The sequence below is a fragment of the Electrona antarctica genome, assembly GCF_951216825.1.
Source record: "Electrona antarctica genome assembly, chromosome: 19".
NCBI lineage: Eukaryota > Metazoa > Chordata > Actinopteri > Myctophiformes > Myctophidae > Electrona > Electrona antarctica.
The window spans coordinates 8,160,428-8,184,509 of record NC_136800.1 but is presented as its reverse complement, the minus strand read 5'-3'; the positions used below and the strand labels follow the sequence as shown (position 1 = coordinate 8,184,509).

The window sequence follows — 24,082 nt, the reverse complement described above, 5'->3', positions numbered from 1 at the left end:
TTGGGGGGAAAGTATAAATTTACTTTCTATTTTTTCCTATTTTTTTTAAATAGCTTACCTTAGCATAAATGGATCATTAAGTCTAATAAGGCTTTCAACCTGTCATCACTATTTTGGTCTTTTTCCTTTTTCTTCAAATATATACTGACAATTAGTACATCCGTTCTAGCCATTTTCTGTATGAAATAGTGCTTAAGTGGTTAATCAGACTAATCAATTTAGTCAATTATATTTAAAAAAAAATGCTTTTGTATGACAGAACAACCGGCAATCAACTAGCTGCACTCCACATTGAAACATTACATTGTTTTCATTGCAGGGCTAGTCTCTCTCAAGCCAGACAACTACTCCACAATCTCCGAATGCTAGTCTGTAACGCCTCCTGAAAGACGCCATTACCGTTCACGGAAAAATAAAATCTTTAAAATATATATTTTCTATTTATTTAGCTTTTTACCCCTTTTTCTCCCAAATACTAAAATTCAAAATGTACGCGCCTGCATAGACTAAACAGAAGTGGGGTGGAGGCCGGACAACTGCTGTAGTTTCAGTGATTCCGTCGCACACACTGTATGAGGGAAGTATTTGAAAATTGTTTGAGTCAAGTGTCTGGCTCTGAGACTATTGCAGGGCTAACGGACGACACGTATTTCAGTGCCAAGATCAATGTCGTAAGAACTTATACTAATGATATGGTATATTCTATGCGGCAGAATAACCCCTTACTTGACATACCCAAGTGTCCTTTTATTAAAAAATAATAAAAATGTACTGATTATGCAACACTATATGCCTTGATTACATGTAAAGGCTTTTAACTCAGTGATTTTAGCTCATAGCCATAATTTGTAGCTACTTTGCCAAATTATCGTAATTGAGTGATACTGAACTAGTGTTTGCAAAAGAAATAATCGATTGTTGATTACAGAGATGTTTATTAGTCTGCAAAATAAACACAAACTTGGAATTCAGTCCACGTGTCATGTGTAACAAAACATGCATAAAAAAAAGAAAAACTAAACCAGTTGTATCAATCATGGTTTCAGTGTAATGTACAGCTATAAATCAATGATAAACAAACAAGACAGAAAGGTGGCGATGATTGTCAGCAGCTTATATCCGATTTACACTTGGTTTCGTACTGTCGCACCCCGAAAATAGAGAAATAGCTGATCTACAAGCTGACAATGTCTTGGTTTCATACTTTCACAGCGAAAACACTGCATCGTCAGATTGTAGAGCTATTTCCTAGTATAAACCGGGCGTCATTTCTAAAGAGGAACACTACATACTATAACTGACAATACAACAGGAACAGTAGCTGGTACAGATTGCGGAATAGCTCTTTAGTTAGGGAAGGTTAGACGAATTTTGGACCAATCTGGAAAATAAATGCTTACTAAATTAGCTTTCTTCACAAATGTGTTCATAAAGGTGTCTACGATCACCTCAATTTGTTCCAAACCAACTCCCTTGGGAAACGTTGACAGATGCTGAAAGTTGGGATACCATTAACAACCAATATGCAGGCATATTCATTCTTCTTTAAGTAGCATATGGCAGGTCAAACTATAGGGTTTTTTCATGATTCTCAATCCATTGCAAGCATTTGTTTTGGCAATAGCCGTTATCACAAATGTGAAGAGGTCATCACATTTGGAAAAGTGGCTATGGCCGTTATTAGCCCAAGGAGTGTTTTTCGTGCAAAACAAATACTTGCAATGGATTTAGAATCATGAAAACCCCATAGTTTGCATATACAGTAGGTTGTGGTATCCCAACTTTCAGCAGCTGTCAAAGCTTCCCAAGGGAGTTGGGTTGGAACTATTTCAGTTGTCTAGGTGATAGTAGACAACTTTATGAACACATGTGTGAAGAAAGCTATTGGTAAACTTTTATTTTCCAGATTGGTCCGAAATTCTGCTAACTACTTGTACCCTTGCGAAGTTCCTTTGTATGACATTAATAGCTAGATTCTTGCAGTATGGTACCATTCTAAACAATGTACATAGTAACCATTTTGGGCATGGGTTTTGCACAATACATCTGGAAACCTAGTGGCAATTATTGAGCAGACAGTGGATTTAAAATGAAATAACTGGTGTAGTGTTATGTGCGTGCACGTCGCTGTCTGGTGGAAACGAGCTCACAGGCTCTTGTTAATATCTTTCATTGGTTAAATATATTTATAAAACCCACAGACACACAACTACTTTCAATTTCACTTCAACCTTTTTAAAATGACAAAAACATCAGTACAAGCTCACAGTGCGTTGCGATTTTATAGCTGTGGTATGAACTGTTGAGAGTTCAGATATTGAGATACAAGGTTTCTGCCCGACAGCAACGATATACAGTATATATACATAATGTACACACACACACACGTAACAAATCCTTTCAGTAAGAGAACATTCACCACAGCAAAACATTCATGAGCGCTTCTCGGCCCCTAAACAAAGAGAAAACAACAAACAAAAAAGAAACACCTGAGAATACTTATTCGTCTCCTTTCCTTCTCTAAAGGGCACTGTAAGTAAGTATGCTTGGAGCGACACGTTTCGAACGACGCGTCGCACAACATTCCGAGTTTTGAGCACAAATACGGTCTCACGACAGTATTGTACAACGTTACGTAAACAAGGAAGTGGATAGTCTCATGCATTTTCCTAAACAATCACAGTATGCGGACATTTTAGTAAAAGCGTCTGCAACCTTTTACATTTTCCCCAGAAGTACTCGAGGGCACCACAGGTGGAGCTCTCTTCCACCCCGGCCCATTCGTTGTTTTGACGTCACTTTCGTCGACACTTGTCACTCAAAGCATACTGCAAATTGACCTCAACTCACACACTGCACTGCGTATTAGCTCTCCTTCACATTATAGGCAGTGAGCATCTATTAGCTCCTATTAGGCTCCATGCACAGCAGCCATATTGGACATGGTTTCCAGACTTCCTTCACATGGGGTTATTACCAGTGTTTGTGTCCTAAACGCCATTAAAATGCAATCTGGTTGCAAAGGGGTGAAGTGGCCCTTTAGGGTTGTGTTCCATTCTGGTCAAACGGGAGTCAGGGTGCATGGCTGGCTCACTGGAAACGCTCATCAGTGGGTCTCAAATTGGGGTCCAAGGACCTTCACGGTTCCTTGAGGGGGTTCCAAATGGCCGCTTACGGCTGTGTAACTCTGAGGGTGTACAAATGGACACATGGGTCCATTTGGTTCATTCTTTTGTACACTCTCCGAGTAATGGGGGTGGGATGCACACGCAGATCCGACACATCAAAGGTCCGAAACCACCCGTCGCTCCCGAAAATGCGTTGGTCCGACATGCGCTGCTCCGTGCTTGCAGACCGGTTATGGTTAGGTTAGGCGTTTGGGTTAGGTTGTCGGTCTAATGACTGTCGGACCAATAGTATGTTGGAACTATAGCCTGTACCCATGGGGGTCCTTGAAATTAAAAAGGTTTGAGAACCACTGTGTTACACCTAATGGTACAGAGAATTCATTGGAAAGACCTGTGAAGGATGTAATATAAGGAAGGGGCCGAATCTCTTTCCAATACGGCTGCTCTACATAAAGCCCATTTAAGACACCCCAGGGACGTCAGTCTGCAACAGTCTGCCAGTGGAGTCGTGCAAACAGGAGGGACGCTAGAGGGCGCCAGTGTGGTGGACGGTAAACAAAGTACAGGGTTTTTTTTTGTACCTTACTTGAGTATTTGTATTTTTGTTTAATATATACTTTCACCCCAAGACATATATTGTACTTTTGACTCTGATCTACACGAGTTGTAGATCTATTTTTTTGTTTTTTGTCCAGGGAAATCTTTGAAAATGTCTACTGTACATTTTAATACAGCAACACATTGACATTACAAAGAAAATGTACCCCTGAAATTTGTACTTTCCGACTACCCAAGCATATATTTTGTTTTACTCCAGACAGTACTTTAACCCATTCAAACCGGTAAAGCATGTCATTTTCAATTTTTCTGTTGGCTATTCAAAAATAGCAGATGTACAAGCTCACAGCGCGTCCCTTCGTACCACGCTGTGAGCTTGTAGATCTTTTTTTTTTTTTTTTTTTTACATTCATTAAAGTGTTTACATTCATTAAAGTGTGAGGACTACTACATTTTAGAAGGCTTTTTTTTTGTAGAAGGTCTTAATGGGTAACTTAACTCAAGTACACATGATGTGACCCAGCAACTTTCACTGGGTAGTGCAGTAATATTTGACCAGGTGTATGTACAGTATCATTACTTTTGACTCAAGTACAGTATACTCTGTCCACCACCACCACTGCTGTAGTGCGCGCCAGCTAGCCGAGTAGGACCCCCCCCCCCCCCCACTGTGACCCGGGGCCCTGCAGAGAGGGCAGCGCATCACTGCTGCTTGGCTTTGGCTGATGATGACGATGGGTCGTCCTGGGGCGGCGGGACATGGACAGCGGCCAGCCACAGCGACAGCAGCATGACAAGGTGACAGACGTGAAGCGCCGCTGAGCTGTAGTTGGTGGACGGGTAGGTGTTCCACGACAGCTCGATCAGACCCAGGATCAGCACCCTGGGAGCAAAAAGAGAAAAAAAAAACAAGGAACTGTTGATGTTAAAAATGCCTCGCTTAAAACATTATTTCCAACTTCCCCCGAAGGATCCGTTTTCTCGCTGCCTTTTCTGTAAATTCTGTATTTTATGCTGTCTCGTGTCCTGCAGAGACAAACGGAGAAAAAGTGGCCTCCTGGTGGCGCTATAACAGGCCGTTCTGGAAACTTTGGGGCAGAGGTTCATCGTTGGCATCCAGGGAGTGTGTGTGCAAATTTTGGCATCGACCAGGTTATCGGTGCCGGAGATTAGCTGTTCACAGACGGAAGGACGGACACACGGAGTGCAAAACATACTCTCTCCCCATGCCTTCGGCCTGGTGGAGACAATAATATGAGTCTCACTTGACAGGCAAAAGAGCACCATCTACTGCTTATTTCAGGAACTATCTTCCAACAAACATTTTAATAGTGGATGGTAAGTGCATAAATTCTCATTTCGGTTCTTCAGACTTTCTGAAAATCTGCTTCATATATTTTTTTTAATGTTTTATGGGAATCAAGTTACTGTCACAGCTAAATCTAACACACCCATTATTGATGTTATTAGCTACAGTTGTGTTTTTTATTTGACCCTAGTTTAACCTGAACCAGAAAACCGACTACACAACCAGCCATAGGATTTCATGACCCTTCAACCACTCAAACCAAACCACCTGTAGTGTTGGAGAGCTAGTTACAACAGTATGACCACTTCTTCCCCCGTCTACACCAAATATCTTTGCAAAAAAATAGCCGATCTACAAGCTCACAATGCTTAGCTCTTGTAGATATTTTTTGCCGCTATTGTGTATTTTGGCAGGCCGTGATGGTGTCGTAATGGCAGATTTCACACTTGGTTGCATGCTGAAAATCTACAAGCTCGATTGGCCATTTTCAGAGTGCAACGCCCGAGCGCAACAAATCAAAATTAATTTTGGTTCGACTGGATCTCTTCTCCACTCTTGTCCCTAACATTTTAGTCTAGTTTCTGTTGACGAAACTGGCAATATATTTAGTCTTAGTCATCATAGTTTAGTTTTTATTCAGTTATTTAGTTTGTCTGTGAAATAAAAAAGGTAGTCAACGAACATTTTTCGCCAGTCTTTAGTTGAAGAAAGGAACATGGCTCCTCACCTGAGCAGGTGTGCTAGCTTCTTGACCCCGCCGCTCCACAGGAGGTAGGGCAGCGTGTGGAAGTACCACACGTAGAACTGGTAGTGCAGCGAGCGGCCGAAGCACATGCCGATGAAGTTGGACGTGAACAGGATCAGCACGATCTGTGATCCTCCGTTAAGGCCCGACACTAGATCGTAGGTCATGCACAATATGTAATATGTATACTGTATACGTTAGCATCATATTCATTCCTTGGTCGGTATCACTTCCTCATACAGTAGGTCAATAAAACTTAGCAAGAACAAAAAAGGTAAAGAGAAACTATTGCAACAGGAATTTCAGGCAGAAACCTTTTACCTACTTATTTTAACTAAAAAAGGTTCTTTGTCAAATGAATGCCTTACTTTGTCATACTACAACGACACACAAAAATAGCTCGTAGATCTGCTATTTCTGCTGTTGACGTTTTTAAGGGGTGCTAGCTTTTTTCCCCACACGTCTCAAGATTTGCCATTGACAATGAACGGAGAAATTAGGTCAAAATTCCGCTAAATATGACGTAAATTAAACATCAAAACATTAAACGCCATTGACAGGAAAATTTACGTCATATGTAAACGAGCAAATCAGCTAACCAATCATAGGCAACAGGCATTCTGATTGGCCAGTATGAGATGATGTATGATGATAAGAGCGCCCCTCACTTCACACAGTTGTGAAGAAAATTATAAGCGCCTGAGACGAAATAATAACTATGTTGGATCCATTTAGAACCATCCAGATCCATTATTTTCTACATCTTCTGAAAAGCAACATACAAGGTTTCCTTGCCACCCGACTGCAGATAAAATTTGGAACCAACAGGTGACATATTATTATTTCAGACAGTGCTGAACATACACAATATCAGCATGCTGTTGGGTAAAAAAAAAAGATATGATCCGCTGTGGTTTTCTCAGCAGGGGTTTTCCTCTTGCCTGGCTCCTTGAGAAGTTCCACAACACTGTCTCCAGGTCTGAGGACAGAGAGGAAGTCGAGCGTCATTCTTAGAAGTTAACTTCATCTGTGGGATTTTTTTCAACTGGATTGGAGTGATTGCAAACACTTTCTACTGTTGACAATGTATCCGGAGCGATTCACAAGTGTGTAGCAAACGTTGGTCTTACCTCTTCCAGCGGCGAAGGGCGAACAGCAGCAGCGTCAGCAGGTGGGCCGCGAGCAGCAGCAGGTGGAAGTAGCGACTCAGGAAGAGCCACTCGGGCAGGAAGCGCCAGTTGACTGTCCATTTGAACATGAACTGGCGTCCCAGGTCGAACGCTTGGCTCATGTAGCCTACGGGATTCTCCAACAGGAAGGGCAGGCCCAGCAGCAGCTGTGACAGGTGAGGAAGACAGTTATGTGTTTAGTTAGCAGGTTGTATAAACTGAATTCCATTCATTTCAGCATGGTATCAAAATCTATTTGCATAGACGTGGTTGATATAGTTAATCACCCTATATATGGCTAGTTTTTGGCAAAGTTATGTTATGATGTATTTAAAAAAGTCGATTGCCGAAAACCCCAAGAGAAAGAATGAGAAATGGCACACGCTGATACACTGACTCAATTATTCATGTAAGTTTGGTGACATTTAATAACTACGGAGACAATAAACTACAAATAAAGCCATTAAACAAGATAATTGTTATTTATTTATGATGTATACATAAGAATATGTACCTGTATAGCTGCACATAGAGACAGTCTGGGGATTGTCCTAATGGCACCAAACTCAGACAAGAGAAGGAACAGAAGGCCAGGGGCGAATAGAAGCACATTCATCTTCACAGATACTGCTAAACTGTCAGAGAGAGAGAGGACAAAGAAGTGTCATTTCAACTAGGCCAGTTGTTTTCATAACTTTACTTTTATTATCATTATTCTTCTTCAGGGACCCCACAATGCTGAGTGTACAAATGGAACCAATTTGACCTGCAATTTGGTTCGGTCGGAACCCCCTCGTCAAGGAACTCGTCAACTTACAGAATCTCTGAGCTAGATCACTGAACACTAGGGAACACTAACTGGAAAGTCTAAGTATGTAAGACACCTGTGCACTAGGACAGCATATGCTCACTATTACGCACGTTACAGAGATGCGCATGCAACTACATATTTACTGTAAATGCACATGCCTAATGTGCACATGCACATATGGAGCCATGCACACAGTGCCTTCAAGTACCTGTGTGTGGTATAAATAGTGTACGTACTCAGGTGTTTTTTTGTACTGCTATTGTCGCTATTCTTTCTTTGCTGTTATTGCTGCTACAATGTCGAGGAACCAAAAGACTATTTATATTTGTATATTGTGAGATATAACAATAACAATCTTGACGCAAGGCCTACTGCAATAGGTCAGCAAGGGACTGCAATAATGACAACAAAGGGACTTGCCTGTAAATCCCACAGCCGAGGGTCCAGTGATCGTCAAGGAAGAGATTGACGGCTCCAAAAAGCAGCATCATGGCCACTGGGTCGTTGAAGAGCCGCAACACAAAGATGGAATGGATTCGGTACGACGCACAGCACACAAAGAAGAACACATAGGGAGGGACCTGGAAATAAACAACACACGAAACACGAACACGCACACACACACATTATGCCTCCACTGGTGAAAGCCGTGGCCCGAGACATATTTTCAGGTTGTCCGTTTGTCTCTCCCAACATCTTGAACACGATATCTCAGCAATACCTTGAGGAAATCGTCTTCAGATTTTGTATGATTGAATGGATTAGAATTTGGTGGTCAAAAGTCAAGGTCATTGAGACCTCACACATGTTTCTTACGTCAATTGGGTGATCAAATTTCACCAAAAAGTACACTTAACTCTTCTATCTTTATTACATGAGACTGGACAGACTGGAAAGTGGTTGGCAGAGACATACAACCACGAGGCAGTATTTCTATACTTCGGTTTGATGTATTGTGTGCCAAGAGCTAAACCGACGGTGTACTTCTGCATTCTAATAATACTGTTGAATGATAATAAGTGACAGAGAAACGGCTTTTATCCCCCCCAAAACAGACATACCTTTCTGGTACGGTTGTATATCCTGAAGACCAGCAGCAGAGTGATCAAATAGAAGACAGCAAAAATGTACTGGCCCAGTCGAATGTTCACCCCGTGGCTGGTGACGTAGTACAGAGCTGTGAAGACGTACACGAAGCCAGCCGGGTACCTGAAGGAAAACACAAGGACAAGTTCATCTGAAGTCACTAGGGATGGGACGATATGTGACCAGATTTGACTGAGAGACTGCCATCGCGCAAATTACAGCTTTTCACCAGAGGAGAAACCTTTTTTTTTTCTCCAAAATGAGTTAATAGCACAGGCAGACTCTTCACATACTAGAGCATGTCTGAAATAAGTGTCAGAGCTTAAATCGACATGTAAATATGAAATAAATGCTTAAACATGTAGCTAGGTGTAATGTTAGAGACCACAGAAGTGAACCTGTTTTCTCAACTCGCTGTTTATAGACATTACTCTATAAGCCATATCTCCAAAACAGGTGGGTCAAACTGAACAACCAATATGTAAATTTGAAGCTATGATTCCCTGCTTTCATGACATGAAAAAACAAATTCAAAAAAATCCAATGGCAGTCCCTCAGTCAAATTTAGTCACATATGAAGATTACTTGGCACGATAGATGTGGCAAAAATAATTGCGATTGACGATATTACTGAGACAATCAAAATATGCTTAAAACATCCTATTGCCTACAGGGCTCAACCACCACTTTGTGTCACGCAGTGATATGATACTCACACCAATGGGCCTGTGTCTCCTTTCAGCTGGGTGTAGTCGTAGGTACCGTTAATAACTCCCTCCACCTCATCCATATAGGCTTTCCAGTCGATCTCCGTATCTGCGGGAAGATATTCAAATAAATCATGCAAGTGACCTACAAAGCCGGTGCATGCGGCTTTGTCAAGCATCTTTTTTGGGGCTTTTTTTGCCTTTATTGATAGATCAACAGTAGCTTGACAGGAAATGGGGAGAGAGATGGGGGGGATAACACGCAGCAAAGGTCGTCGAGATCGGGCCTTGAACCCGCGACACGCTGTCTGGCTGGATTACCAGCCAGCACAGGCCTGTCAGCCTTCTGATTGGTCCCTGACTGACTAACCAGCAGGCTCTTTCTGCCTTGTTCCGCCTTGTTTATGTTGAATTTGCTAAAACATCATTTTTGGAAAAAACTAAGAACAAACATGATATGCCCAGTCACCATGATGCACCTGTGATGTTCCTTTTTACTGACACCACGTTTAAAATAAGAATTGAATTCACAGAATATCAATACGAAGCAACTGAAAAACACATTATTTCAATGGTAGTGGATGGAGAGAAAGGATTTTTGTCCAACCACGAAACGGCAACCAATGGGTGCGAAGAGGGGCACAACAACGGGCGGGACTTGAAAAAAGGGTGAATTGGCCCCGTGTCCAGGGGAGGGAAGACATGTGGGCCGGGGAGGGTGATATTTGTCATTGCACATAATCTTACGGACTGGGGGCCTGGGGCTGTCACCTGTCAGCAGGGAGTGGAGTAGGAAGAAAGCTCTGCGTCCTCCCATTGGGCGCTCCTCACTGGCAGGTGAGTAAGTGACAACACACAAGTGTGTGTTGAGAGGTACTATACCAATTGGCATAACGATTACGAAATTGGGGAGAAAAGGGAGTAAAAAGCACCACAAAAGTGGCTTAACTTAACTGCACTCATGGGCCATGGCAACAACCTTGATTCATAATTATGATTAGGACATGCAGTTACAATGATTGTTAAAAGGATAACGTAATTTCCATTGTGGTCCCATGTATTCAATTAATATCAGGAGATTTAAAGACATACAATACACAAGGCATAGTCAACACTAATACCAATGAAAGTATGTACACTACAGTAAACATTGGGGGTGGTAATAATTTCTGGTGGCGTACTGGCGTTAAGCTTTAATAGGGGGCTTTTCTAGACATTTACACATTGCAGACAGCCGCAAATACTCTTTTATGACTGTTTTGAATGAGTGTATAAAATTACTCTTTTTTATGGAAGTTAGGAAGAGCATTCCACATTCTGCTGGCTCACTGATAGCAGTAGAACGAATTTGACCCCAATGTGTGCTGCTGCTGAATCTTTACTAGTGCAACAAGAGTGTGACTGTCTGTCTGACTGTGCGAGCCGGCCGGGTCCTGCTGCTGCGGCTCCCCCTCCATTCAAAACAAACGGGACGGATTTAGCCATGCGATCATAGCAGCATGCTAACGGGACTTAGCATAATAATAACTCACACGGGACAGTGTGGATGACCCACAAGTTGACGCAGATCTCCAGCAGCCACAGCGCCGCGCACACCAGCGCCGTGTACTCCGCCTTGAACAGCACCAGGTGCTTGTCCTGCCACAGGGCGCGCAGCCACGTCGCCGCGGGACCAGGGGGACCCGCCACCGGGGACCGTCTCCGGCTCACACCACCGCCTCCTGGTGCCATTTCTCTCTGTGGTCTGACTGACTAGTGGGACTAGAAACAACCACTGACTATCTGTGACCGTAGCGAGAGAGGGGTAATACTCTATGGGGGAACCACACTATACACTATACTGACTGACCGGAACACGCGTGTCAAACAGCCCGGAGTGGACTGGACACTGGACTCCCTCCTCCTCCTGTCACCCGTGTTGCCAGATTTTGTGAGAAAAGTCGAGAAGTAAGCAGTGGTGGAAAAGGTACTAACTAAAATGTTTTACTTAACGGACCACTTGTCCACGTCGTCACCGCTTGAAAAAATGCCACGATTTGTTTTTCTTTTTTTTCTTCTTTTTATTGTTAAAAAAACATCTGCCTAACGATGGGCAACTTTACGGAAAAACAAACGCAAAAGTCGCTTATAATAAGCAGACATGGAAACACTGCCCGGACGCCCTCTCGTGTCACGTGACACGGGAACACTTCCCGTTCGCGAGCTTATGGCAGATCTACAAGCCCACACGTTGTAACCTTATAGTATATAGTATTATACATTAGAGTATAAGGTTGTAACTTGTGGGGCTTGTATATTTTCTGTGTTCCGTTCCGTTCGACTGATTTTCTATGTTTGCGCATGTGCGCACACACCTCTAAGGCACACACACGCGCACACACACACACGCACACACGCACGCACGCACGCACACACGCACACGGCTTCACGAGAGTGGCTTCTGTGTCCCACATCACGTGATACAAACACTGACCCGGCACTTCCTGCTGCTGGAGCGACAACGACAACTTTGGAGACAGTCAGACACACAGGTAAACAATACAATCTTTGCATAGCTTCATTATAAATCTTTCGGTATTAATAACATAAGCATTGCAAAAGTGCATGTCCACGTTGATTTGGTGTTGTGGTGTTTATGAATATCAGTAAATGAGTGGAAGCAAATGACCTTTGTTGTAATATTGTCTTAAAGGTACCACACCAAGGCAACTCATTGAGTTGCATTGATGTGGTTTACCTTAAAGACAGTTTTGTCCCGACCTTTTTTGTGCCGACGTAAATGTCCCAACCCGACCCTTTGGTGTGGGTTGGGCTCATAGGTTGGGCTTAGGGAGCTGTTGCTTTCCATTATAGTGGACAGTGGTTCCCAAACGTTTTAGATAGATAGATAGATAGATAGATGAAATGAAATGATTACTATATTTACCCAGGGTATCTGGGCTAAGCTCAAGAACTTGTTTCCAGCCAGGCCCTGCTCATAGAACATTTCATCGTAGTGGTTCAATGCCTTGTTCAAGGGCACTTCAGCGGTGGTAATTTTAACGTGTCGGACCGCTGATTCGAACTGGCGACCTTCCGGTATCAAGACCGCTCCGCAATCCGTTCGGCCACCGCTGCCACTAGATAGATAGATAGATCTTTAATTATTGTCATTGTAACAAGTACAACGAAATTAAAAGTGCCAACCGATCAGTGCATCATAAAACTAAGAATATAAAAACTATGAAAACTAATACAACAAGACACAAGAACACACACATAACCGTACTTCATGTTATTGCACAAATCCCTATTGCACATTACATATATTGCACAGTACACACTTGCTTGCAGCTGTTATTGCACAAACCCCAATTGTACTTAACTATCAGCACAATAAAACATGTATTTCAGCAACGGATCATTTCTTAGCAGCATTTAGTGTGGCTACCGCTGTGGGATAGAAGCGGTTACTGAGTCTGCTGGTCCCTGACTTGAGCACTCTGTACCGTCTGCCTGATGGCAACAGTTCAAACAGTGAGTGACCGGGGTGGGAAGTGTCCTTTATAATGTCCTGTGTTTTTTTAGACAGCGGGATCTGTGTAGGTCCTCCAGTGTGGGAAGAGGGCAGCCGAAGATCTTTTGTGCCGTGTTAATGACCCTCTGGAGCTTTTTCCTCTGAGCCCGCTGTACAGCTGGTGTACCACACGCAAATACAGTATGTCATAAATTCAGAATGCTCTCTATGGAGCACTGATAAAAGGACACCAGCAGTCTCTGTGTGATGTTGTTCTCCCTGAGCACCCTCAGGAAGTAAAGTCTCTGCTGTGCCTTTTTCAGCAGCTCAGAGGTGTTCACACTCCAGGCCAAGCCTTCATATCAAGGACCCCCAAAATGAGCCTCATTAGCCCGCGGACCCCCCCATTTGAAAATATACGCCAAGGACTCTCATAAGAGAAGATTTTTTACGTCTCTAGCAGTGATTCTCAATCTCAACCCGTTTAATTTCAAGGACCCCCCAGTTTTACCTGCATTAGGCTGGATGGATGGTAACCGCAAGGTTGCCAGTTCGAACCGGGCTCCCCCAGAGTTAGTGTCGAAGTGTTTCTGCCTCCATCGGTGTATGAATGTGTGTGTGTGAATGGGTGAATTGATGCACCTATCTATGTAAAGCACCTTGGATAAAGGCGCTATATAAATGCACCATTTTTACCATTTTACAGATCCACAAGCATCCATTTGGTTCCTAACTATCATTTATCTGGGGACCCCCTGGAACTCCTTCAAGGACCCTGGCCTTAGGGGTCCCCGGAACCCCACTTTGAGAACCCCTGCCCCAGTGTTCAGTGACCTAGTTCAGTCCAGAGACCCTCTGGGTGCCTTGAGATTGAGAAGGGGGTTCAAAATGGACCCTGGTTTATAGGTCTTTAACTCAAAGAGTTATGGGGGTCCACTGGCCTAGTTGAAAACACTACTTTGTTGTTAGTTAGTCAATTTCCATTGTTGTTAACAAGGCTCTACAGGTCCCTTTGTTATGTTATTCGATAAAACTGCAGTTAGTTAGCTGGGGATAGCCGGCAATAGGGGATTAGATGTTGTATTTTATCATTTTATGTTATAGTCAGATTAATTATTAGTAGGAGTCGGACCATAATCTGTTGCAAAGGCTATCTTGTCACTAGCTCTGTTTGGAACCTCATCTAGTACACATTAGCTCCGAGAGGAGGTTTCGTGGCAGTATATCCCTGCACGGTTAGAAATGGCGTTGAGCCGTCCAAAAACAGTGGCAAAAACCCTTTTCGTAGTATCGTTTCCAAAAGTAAAGGTATCGGAACCAAGCTACAGATGATAAATGTATGATAGGCACGTACAATTTTAAGACGGGTGAAACAACTGCTTACAAAGCTTATGAAGTCAGCCAGTATCATGTTTTCTTACGGAAGCAGTACTGCACATGCGGACGGGGGTTGACTGGACTCCATTTGATTTAAACTTGATTTAAGCAGTTGTTTCACCCCTATTAATTAATCGTTAATATTGATTTATAGTAATCGATTTTCATTTTGGACACTTTTACACATCCCTATCTCCCCCACATCATGTTTGTTTGTTTGTTCGTTCTGTTTTCAAGTAGGTCAGACAGAATGGAGGAGTTTTCTGTGCGGAGTGTTGACGTGTTGTGTCTTAGCACCAGCCTGGCCATCTCTGGCATCTTCTACTACCACTACAGGAAGAAGAGGAAGACTGTGGACAAGCTCAATGTGAGTCAGCAGTATTTATTGAGATTAAGAAGAACTGTGTTGATTTTTAAAAAGCCTTCCTTACGCCTATTGTTCCCTGAAGGTTTTGCGACTGCATCTAAGACACTTTATAAAACCCTGTTGCTCTGGCAGCAGGCATTTCTAATATTCTATCGACCTCTAAAGTTCTATTTACTGTTCTACAGATATTTGTGATGTGTAGAGAAACAATAAGAAAATGGAAAAAAAAAAAATTACACGACCGCATCCACTTCAGCTCCAGCCTCCAGTGTCTACTGTCTGTGTAACAATGAATAATATTTGATAACTTCTTTAGAGCAGTGAGTTCCCAAACTTTTTCATGTGAAGGACCCCCAAATTGACACTAATTGGCCAGCGGACCGCCATTTGAAAAGATATGCCAGGAACCCCCATAAGAGAAGACTTTTACGACTCTACCAATGATTCTCAACCCGTTTCATTTCAAGGACCCCCAGTTTGACATGCATATTAGTCTACAGACCCCCATTTAATGGCATTTCTATCTCAGACCCTAATTTATATTGTAAAATCAATGTTAATTTAACCCAGTGTACAAACGCCTAACGGGTCCATTTGGTTCCATTTGTACACCTCAGAGTTACAGACCCATTTGGTTCCAAACTATCATTTAGCTGGGGACCCCCTGGAACTTCCTCACGGACCCCTGGGGGTCCCCGGACCCCACTTTAGGAACCACTGCTGTAGAGCGCTGACTGAGCTCCCATAAGCCTGATTAATAGTAATACTTTGGCATACAGCAGCATGTGCCAAAAATAGCCGACCTACAACAAGCTCACACTCGTGAGCGTGTACATCTTCTATATATTAATACAGCATCACAATCATTGTATCCATTTATACTTTGGCTATTCAAAAAATAGCATGATATGCAAGCTTGTACATCTGTTATTTTTCAAAATGTGTGAGATTGTTTGGAATATTTACCATTTTATTTATCATTTTCTAACACATCTCTTCTGTGGGGTACCTGGCACACAACATTTTCAGATGGGGGTCCTTGAAAAAGGAACAAACACCCGCACACTGTCTTCAAATGCAGTGACCAACTTTTATTTAGGGAAACGCCAACGTTTCGGCCTATGCGGCCTTCATCAGGCTATCTTTATCATGTAAATGTATGTAATGAACATAAAGATAGCCTGATGAAGGCCCCATAGGCCTAAACGTTGCTGTGAAGACAGTGTGCGGGTGTTTGTTCCTTTTTCAATTTTGGCCACCGTACCCTCTCCTACGCACCTGTCGCCTGTAGGTGTGCAAAAGCCTTGCTTTTTATAGATGGGGGTCCTTGAAAAAGGTTTGAAAACCACTGGTGTAAATACAATGAACTTTCTACATACAAAATCAAACGGTGAATTACAGTATTCGAGATATATTCCACACTAGATGGTGCATCAAACATGGTGCCAGTGTAACACACGAGATTCGAACCTGGCTCTCCCATGTGGGAAACCAAACATAATCTACCACTTGGCCAGGCTACCTGCTAGTACTAGTGACAGTTCATATTTGACATTGAGGCACTTTGCATCATCAGACTTCACATCCATCCATGTGAAAAAGGTACTGACCTCAGACCATGAAATTGTCATATTTTATTTATATAAATGTGTGTGATGGGGTTTCAGGATGCTCCACTATTGACCTTAAACGGAAGGCTCCCAGACATTTTGAATGCCACCCCAGGGAAATGCCTGCAGTACGTTGTCATTGAAGGTAATCTCTCACCTAGTGTTTTGTATCAGTGCTAGTGATCTGGACATGAGCTGACTCTTATTTCTTAATTGTGTACTTGTCTCTCTCTTTTGCACATTGTATGTATGTATGTATGTATGTATGAATGTATGAATGTATGAATGTATGAATGGATGAATGAATGAATGAATGAATGTTCATGTGTATAGGGACAGTGCAACCAGTGGGAAAGCCACTGAGGAGTCAGTTCCAAGAAAGCACCGTTGGAGTGGTGCAGAAACTCATGCTGAAGGAACACAAGCTGGTGTGGAACAGCCTCGCTCGAATGTGGTGAGTTACCACGTCATTATAGCCTAGCCCAGCCTGTGTGCTTTCTGGTCAAGAGGGGCGGGAGCCAGTCGAAAACAGGCCGCTGGAGGATCCTATTGGTTCTCCGATCTGAGCACCCGCCCCTCTCCTCCCCTCCCCGCTAGAAAACAGCGGAGAACACTGACGTCGCGAGCAACGCCTCGTGAAGCTCAGGCTACACGCACAAGAACATGAATGCGTTTTGCACGGACATACACACACACACTCTCCTTCGCTCTAAAATAATTATGTACACAGTGTTATGCGTTCACCTTTTTTTTTGCATTTCCAATTATCTCTTTGACCCTCCCTAACATTTTAGTCTACTTTTTATTTGTATATACACACAAGGCAGAGAGAGAGCCTCCTGTGTGCTCTGGCATGAGAGAAAGGACAATGGGTGGGTCCGCGTGGGGGTGCCCTGGGCGCGGCGGTTACTGGGGTGTGATCAGCACTGGTTGGCTACACCCGGCCGGCAGGGCACTGCTCCATGTCTGCGGTGCACTGTTGGACGGGCGTGGCTGATGCAATGGCTGGTGCTGGTTGCACCTCTGTGATGGCTGCGCCCCCTCTGTGGATTCGTCTAGCTGGAAGCCTGGAGGAGAGGGCCAGTGATTTGGCCAATCACTGCTTGACCTGCCAACTGGAGAGTGTAGTGGTTGAGGGTTGAAACACTCTAAGAAGGTTGGATCCACCTAATGACCTCTCTTCCAGGCCAAGGCTTCATCCATTAGAAATCAAATTATAATTGCATCTTTGATGTATTTACAAACTATTTATCAACAAAATTGTCAATATATTTAGTCTTTATTTTAGTCACCATAGCTTGGCTTTCTATTTAGTTTTCGTTGGTGAAAACATTTTTGCAAAACACATTTTTGGAACAAAATGCCTCAAATTGCCATCAAAGACACCCTTGCCAAAAAATGGCACCCTTTTCACATTGGCCTATTATAGCGCCACCAGGAAGCCACAACCTGACCTTGCCTGGTGGAGACCTGTGTACTAACCTTAGAGTATATATGAATAGAGACTGAGGCGAAATGGACATAGTGGCCGAATTTGATATTGCAGCGTGGGCCCAAACACATGATCCGCTGGTCCGTTGACTATCATTGAGCACGTTCACGATGACACGTGAACGCTGAATGCCTGCAATGATAGTCAGCGGCAGCGTGTTCATGTGTTTGGGCCCAATCCATCCCAGAATGCACTCTGTTCCTACCCAGAATGCACAGTGAAATCGCCTCATGCGCTTTTGAGCAACTTAATGCAAGTGGATGGGAGGAGAACTCGGGTGCCGTCTCTATTCATATATACTCTAAGGTACTAACCTTAGAGTATATATGAATAGAGACAGCAGCCGGAGGAAACCCTGAGGCGAAATGGACATAGTGGCCGAATTTGGTATTGCAGCGCTGGGACAATTCTGGTCCGTTGACTATCATTGCGCACGTTCATGATGACACGTGAATGCGTGCAATGATAGTCAACGGCACAGCGCGTTCACGATTTGGCCCAATTCTTCCCAGAATGCACTCTGTGTACTCCTCCTTCCTACTCGGAAGGAGTAGTGAAATCGCCTCATGCGCTTTTGAGCAACTTAATGCAAGTGGATGAGAGGAGAAATCCGGTGCCGTCTCTATTCATATATACTCTAAGGTACTAACTCTGTACTGGCCTTGCAGGATGGACAGTGAGCGGGTGCTGCACCAGAGGGTGAACTCTGTGCCCTTCAGCTTGGTGGGGGCGGACGAGGCGGTGGTCAGGGTGCTGTGTCCCCTGGACGCCTCAGGCCTGGACATGGAGGTCATCCACGAGGAGTTCCACCAGGCCACGTTCGGCTTCTCCGACATCATCGGCACGGTGCTGAGCGGGGAGAAGCCCAAAGGGCAGCTGGAGACTGAACAGATGCTCAAGGTACTACTAGAAGGTGCCCCTAGAGCAGGGGGCATCGCCATGTTGGCTTGTGGTTGATAGTTTTTTGTAATTAATTAACACCCTCTGCAGTTGGGATTTATTATTGGGTCGGCGGTGGCTCAGGGGTAGAGTGGCCGGATGGCAACCACAAGGTTCCCAGTTCAAACCCGTGCTCCCCCAGAGTTAGTGTCGAAGTGTCCTTGAGCAAGACGCTGAACCCCTAGTTGCTCCCGATGAGCTGGTTGGTGCCTTGCATGGTTTCCTCTGCCATCTGTGTATGAATGGGTGAATGTAATGCACAATCTATGTAAAGCACCTTGGATAAAGGTGCTATATAGACGCCTTATCAGACGACGTCACACTGATAAGAAACGGCATGCACGCGCATAAAGGCAGCAGAAGAACACCACCTCTCATAAGATGCAATGGAAAAGTTCTAACTGCACTCACGTGTAAAAAATGCCCCATCAAACTTTCAGATGCTGTTTTTCTCCCAGTGTGGAGGAAGAATGATTAGGATTTTTATTGTGATCTCTCGCCCTTGAAATATATAATCCTTGGTTTCTGTTGTGTTTGAACAATAATAGCAATTTAAAACAGTTGTCCTCAAAACCACACCTCCAGTCGCTGTCATAAGAACGGGAGGTGCGCTCATGAACACGGCAACAGAGCCTGTTTGTGCACGGCTGCACGCGCACCTGCAGCCCATCAAGTATAATTTATGCTTCGTCCCGCGATGGTGTCACGCACGCAGACCTCTACGCTCACAACAGTCGCATCTGTGATGCGAGCTTGTATATCAGCTGTTCTCTGTGCGCAATACTGTTGGGCTTTGAAGTATAAATGTCTCACTAGCCAACTCACAAGAGGAGGTTGAATAGACTGAAACCAGCGCTCCCCAAAACAACAGGTTTGGAGATCTGTTGGGAATTGATTACATGAAACAGTCACCCGTGCGCCCAGTCCCAATGTTTGTAAACAAATAATTGGTCTATACATGCACCATTTACCATGTACTACCATTAGGTGGGGGTAATTCTTTGTTTTATATGCTCATCATTTGTAGTTTCATGTGCAGATAGTGAAAGAATGAAAGAAGTTCAGATGTTGTCAAATATAACTAATATAATACGACCAATGTCAAGTATGTATGTTAATAGATAACTTTTCTTGTGACCACCGCGCTCTGACTTATGGTGCGTTACCCGTTCAAATCATATTATAGAAATAAAGGTACACACCAAAACTGGGTTTCAGTTTTTATTCTTGCATGATGGAATGACAGATGTTTCGGCTATCCAGCCTTCATCACACTGAAGGCTGGATAGCCGGCAAGAATAAAAACTGAAACGCAGTCTTGGTGTGTGTGACCTTTTCCCTTTATTTCTATAAGTATGTATGTTACAAATTGGACCCTTACAGCTCTGTAACTTTAAGAGCGCACAAATGGAACCAAATGGACGCTTACAGGTGCATTTGGTTCCATTAGTACGCTCTCAGAGTTGAACCATAGCAGTAGATATAAACAGTAGAAACACAGTCTCTTGTGCGTATAGTCATAGTGTTTTATGCAGTTGAGCGGTAGATGGTGAACCACAGAACACATGGGGAAATGGTAATGACTAAAACACAAAAACAAACCCAAAGGAATGGATCCAAAGCTCTCCTTTTCTTTTTGGGAAGGTGGGCGCTGCGCTCACAGGCGTGGGCGAGCTGATCCTGGACACGGACCGGGTCCTGAAGCTGCGTCCGCCGGCCAACGGCTCAGACTACTTCCTGACCACGACGGACTTCGAGACGCTGCGAGCGGAGCAGGAGAGCCAGGCGGTGATGTGGCAGGTGCTGGCCTCCGCGTTCGCCCTGGCCGGGGCGGCCGTGCTGCTGTGGGTGGGCCGTCGCTACTACAGCACCCTGAAGAGGAGGTGGGACCGTGAGCGACTGAGGAGGGAGTTTGAGGGACTGGAGACGGCGGGGACGGGTGCCTCGCAGCAGGACGGCACGGCGGCGGAGATGCCCATGGAGAACGCCTGTGTGGTCTGCCTCAGCCGGCCGCGCGGCTGTGTCCTGCTGGACTGTGGACATGTGTGCTGCTGCTTCAGCTGCTACCAGGCCCTGCCACAGCCCAACTGTCCCATGTGTAGGCAGAGCATCAGGCGAGTGGTGCCTCTCTATCAGGCATGAGGCCCTGCCTGCCACAGCCAGCCCAACTGTCCCATATGTAGGCAGAGAGCATCAGGAGAGTGGTGCCTCTCTAATCAGGCATAAGACACTTTGACCAAGACATTCAGTATACACACGTATATCCAGTAACAGTTATTGGAACCCTTGAGCTTATTTTCCAAAAGAAAACTACTCTTGTCGGCAACCAAATGCTTTGGTTGAAACTTGAAACAAATAGTGTTTTAAGGCACTATATTCTGATAGTAATTGTTGCTATAGACCGATTCAGAAACGGGTCTCATGGTCGCAGGCAACGTATTTCCTGTAGGCGGAGACGACATGTCTGCGGTTTAAACCCGCACCTCTTCTACTACAGTGAATGGAAAAGTGACTGATGTTAGTCTGCCTCAAACGTTACTCTTTTACCTGCTTTTTACTAACACCAACATTACAAAGATGCCCAGAACATCGGGATGAACCTGTGTAGTTTATGGCTGCTCCAACTGTAGTGGCAAAAAAAAAAAAACGAAAGCAGTGAAAGGTCCTGAAAGATTATACATAACGTCAGTCTTACCCAATACCCAATCTTTCTGTTTTAGGAACACAAGGCTGCTGTACTTTATATCTCATACTAAGCATTTAAAGTACTGCTTTGTCTCAACCATTACTCTATGGCTCTGGTCTCAGCCACCGCGGTAGATATTCCGTTGTTTTTTTTGGAATGTTGCCACTACTGTTGGAGCAGCCATAAACTACACAGGTTCATCCCGATGTTCTGGGCATCGTTGTAATGTTAGTGTTAGTAAAAATCAAGTAAAAGAGTAATGTTTGAGGCAGACTAACATCAGTCACTTCCCATTCCATTAACTGTAGTAGAAGAGGTGCAGGTTTAAAACCGCAGATATGTCGTCTCCGCCTACAGGAAATAAGACCCGTTTCTGAATCGGTCTATAGTATTTGTTCAGTAACAGAGGTCCGCCCCCTTATTAAAGAGCCCGCTCTTTAATAAACATAATATACATTTATCAGCTTCATTTTTATCATGTTCCAATTTTATCATCACTTCCAATTTCACTTGTTTATTCGTTATCCCGTGTGAGCTCTCTCTCCCGCCCTCCCTGATTGGATAAAATTGGTATCCCCACCTGAAGATGCATTTTCTGTTTTCTAAAGGGCTGGAGAGACATGGAGACTGAAAAACACTCTATATAACGTATAACAATGATTACTATCAAAATATAAATAAATACCACACACCCTACCTTAATGCAGATTCTGTGGTATAGCATCAGTATGCTTAGTAGGTACTAGGTCCGGGTAGACAGACGAGTGACACTGTAACCCCTGATTTACTTGGTTGCGCACAGTTGTGCACCGAGAATAGCCGATCTACGAGCTTGTAGCCTGTCACGTTAGGCAGGCCACTAAATATCAACACTTTTAAGTTGAAAAGACAAAGGTAATGTTCTTTGGTGTCCTCCAAATATACTGTTTGGAATAAGAGGCGGTTTAATTGTTCTCAAAGACAATTTTATATAAATACAAAAATTGGAAATTATAGTATGTTGTGTAGATGTTTTTGTTTGTTTCAGTGCAGTTGTTATATTAAAACTGTACATACATGATGTACTTAAGTTATTGGAGGAAATAACATCTTTGAAAATGTGTAAATATAGAAAGTAGCCTAACAATGTACAGTAAATTTACAATATAGATTGGTTATTTTCCCACATGTTTGTTCTGTGCCTTAATTTAGCCTCGGCATTACCGTTTTGGACTGATTGTAAAATAAAATATGCAACAGTATAATTCTCAATGTTTTCTAGATCAGGGTACACTTGAAAATCTTGAAAGAGTTTGCGCACTTTGCGGCCCACCTAGTCCAGGGTCCAAGGTGGCCGAAAAAAATTTGTATTTGTATAGTGCTTTCAAATTTGAGAAATGTATAACGGGGCTCAATGGCAGATTTTGGCATGTCAAAAAAATCACTTTCACCTAGAAACTCCATTCACATAATTCAGCTTACTGTGGACACATAACACAAACTTTGGCACGCTACTAAAGTTCAGCCCATGGCCTCAGACGGCATACTATAGCATGCAGTTTTTCATCATTTTTGAGGATTTGAAAAAAAGACGAAAATGACAGACGATGGACTATAATATAGCCCATGGTCTCAGACGGCATACTGTAGCATTGTGTAGCATGCTGTTTTTCATCATTTTTGAGGATTTGATAAAAAGACGAAAATCACTCCGAGACCATGGACTATAGCCCATGGTCTCGGAGTGACAATATGTCTCAAAAAACTACAAAACATTTAAAAGTAAAAAGTTCCAGCATGTCTCCACAGTAAGCTAAATTATAAAAAGTGACGTGACGAAAAGGCGTGACGGAAAGCGTGACGAAAAAGCGTGACGGAATGAAGTTTCTAGGTGAAAGTGACTTTTTGACATGCCATAGAGCTGCCAGAGCACATTTATAATGGGGCTCCATTATAAATGTCTCAAATTTGAAAGCACTATTTCTAAAACTGAAACATTTCAAAGATTCCTTTTCAGGCAAACATGTCCACCGTAAGATGAACCTAAATAGGTTTGAATGGGGTTTCTAGGTGTAAGTATGTAGGACTAGTAGCATGCCAACGTTTGTGCTATTGCCATTGAGAATGCATTGGGCGTTTAAGTTAAATAACTCAAACTACAAAACATTTCAAAGTAAAAAGTTCCAGCATGTGTCTCCACAGTAAGCTGAATTATAAAACGTGTGAATGGAGTTTCTAGGTGAAAGTGACTTTTTGACGTGCCACTATCTGCCATTATAAATTTCTCACACGGCATACTATAGCATGTCGTTTTTCGTGATTTTGGAGGATTTGAAAAAAAGATGAAAATCATGAAAAAATGACATACTATAGTTCATGGTTTCGGACGGCATACTATAGCATGTCGTTTTTCGTGATTTTGGAGGATTTGAAAAAAAGATGAAAATCATGAAAAAACGACACACTATAGTTCATGGTTTCGGACGGCATACTGTCTTCCGAAACCAAAAACTATAGCATCTCATTTTTTCATGATTTTTTTGTTTTTGTTATTTGTTTTAATGATATAGTCCAAAGCACCTTTTGTCCGAAGCACCTTTTGTCCAAAGCACCTTTTGTCCAA

The 24,082-nt window shown here is 43.3% G+C and overlaps 2 protein-coding genes across 6 annotated transcripts; one reads left to right on the top strand and one right to left on the bottom strand.

Annotated features, from left to right (window-relative positions):
* Positions 1 to 995: 995 nt before the first annotated feature.
* alg3 (ALG3 alpha-1,3- mannosyltransferase) lies at positions 996 to 11,392 on the bottom strand. 2 transcript variants are annotated; one of them, XR_013788378.1, is made up of 10 exons: positions 11,046 to 11,392; positions 9,523 to 9,622; positions 8,782 to 8,929; positions 8,141 to 8,301; positions 7,424 to 7,544; positions 6,871 to 7,076; positions 6,644 to 6,719; positions 5,723 to 5,868; positions 1,466 to 4,569; positions 996 to 1,399 (listed from the first exon to the last, which is right to left on the bottom strand). XR_013788378.1 is itself a non-coding variant. In XM_079488628.1 (9 exons), exons 1-9 carry the CDS (start codon positions 11,242 to 11,244, stop codon positions 4,389 to 4,391), a joined length of 1,338 nt encoding a protein of 445 aa, XP_079344754.1. In that variant the 5' UTR covers positions 11,245 to 11,392; the 3' UTR covers positions 996 to 4,388. The 2 variants fall into 2 exon arrangements, 1 of the variants encoding a protein (XP_079344754.1); XM_079488628.1 differs by having other exon boundaries at positions 996 to 4,569.
* mul2 (mitochondrial E3 ubiquitin protein ligase 2) lies at positions 10,332 to 22,978 on the top strand. Of its 4 annotated transcripts, none has more exons than XM_079488632.1 (6): positions 10,332 to 10,350; positions 14,624 to 14,753; positions 16,421 to 16,508; positions 16,697 to 16,817; positions 18,524 to 18,755; positions 20,439 to 22,978. In XM_079488632.1, exons 2-6 carry the CDS (start codon positions 14,637 to 14,639, stop codon positions 20,934 to 20,936), a joined length of 1,056 nt encoding a protein of 351 aa, XP_079344758.1. In that variant the 5' UTR covers positions 10,332 to 10,350; positions 14,624 to 14,636; the 3' UTR covers positions 20,937 to 22,978. The 4 variants fall into 4 exon arrangements, with proteins under 4 accessions (XP_079344758.1, XP_079344757.1, XP_079344756.1 ...); XM_079488631.1 differs by lacking the exon at positions 10,332 to 10,350 and adding an exon at positions 11,397 to 11,479; XM_079488630.1 differs by lacking the exon at positions 10,332 to 10,350 and adding an exon at positions 11,838 to 12,044 and having other exon boundaries at positions 14,627 to 14,753.
* The last annotated feature ends 1,104 nt before the right edge of the window (positions 22,979 to 24,082 follow it).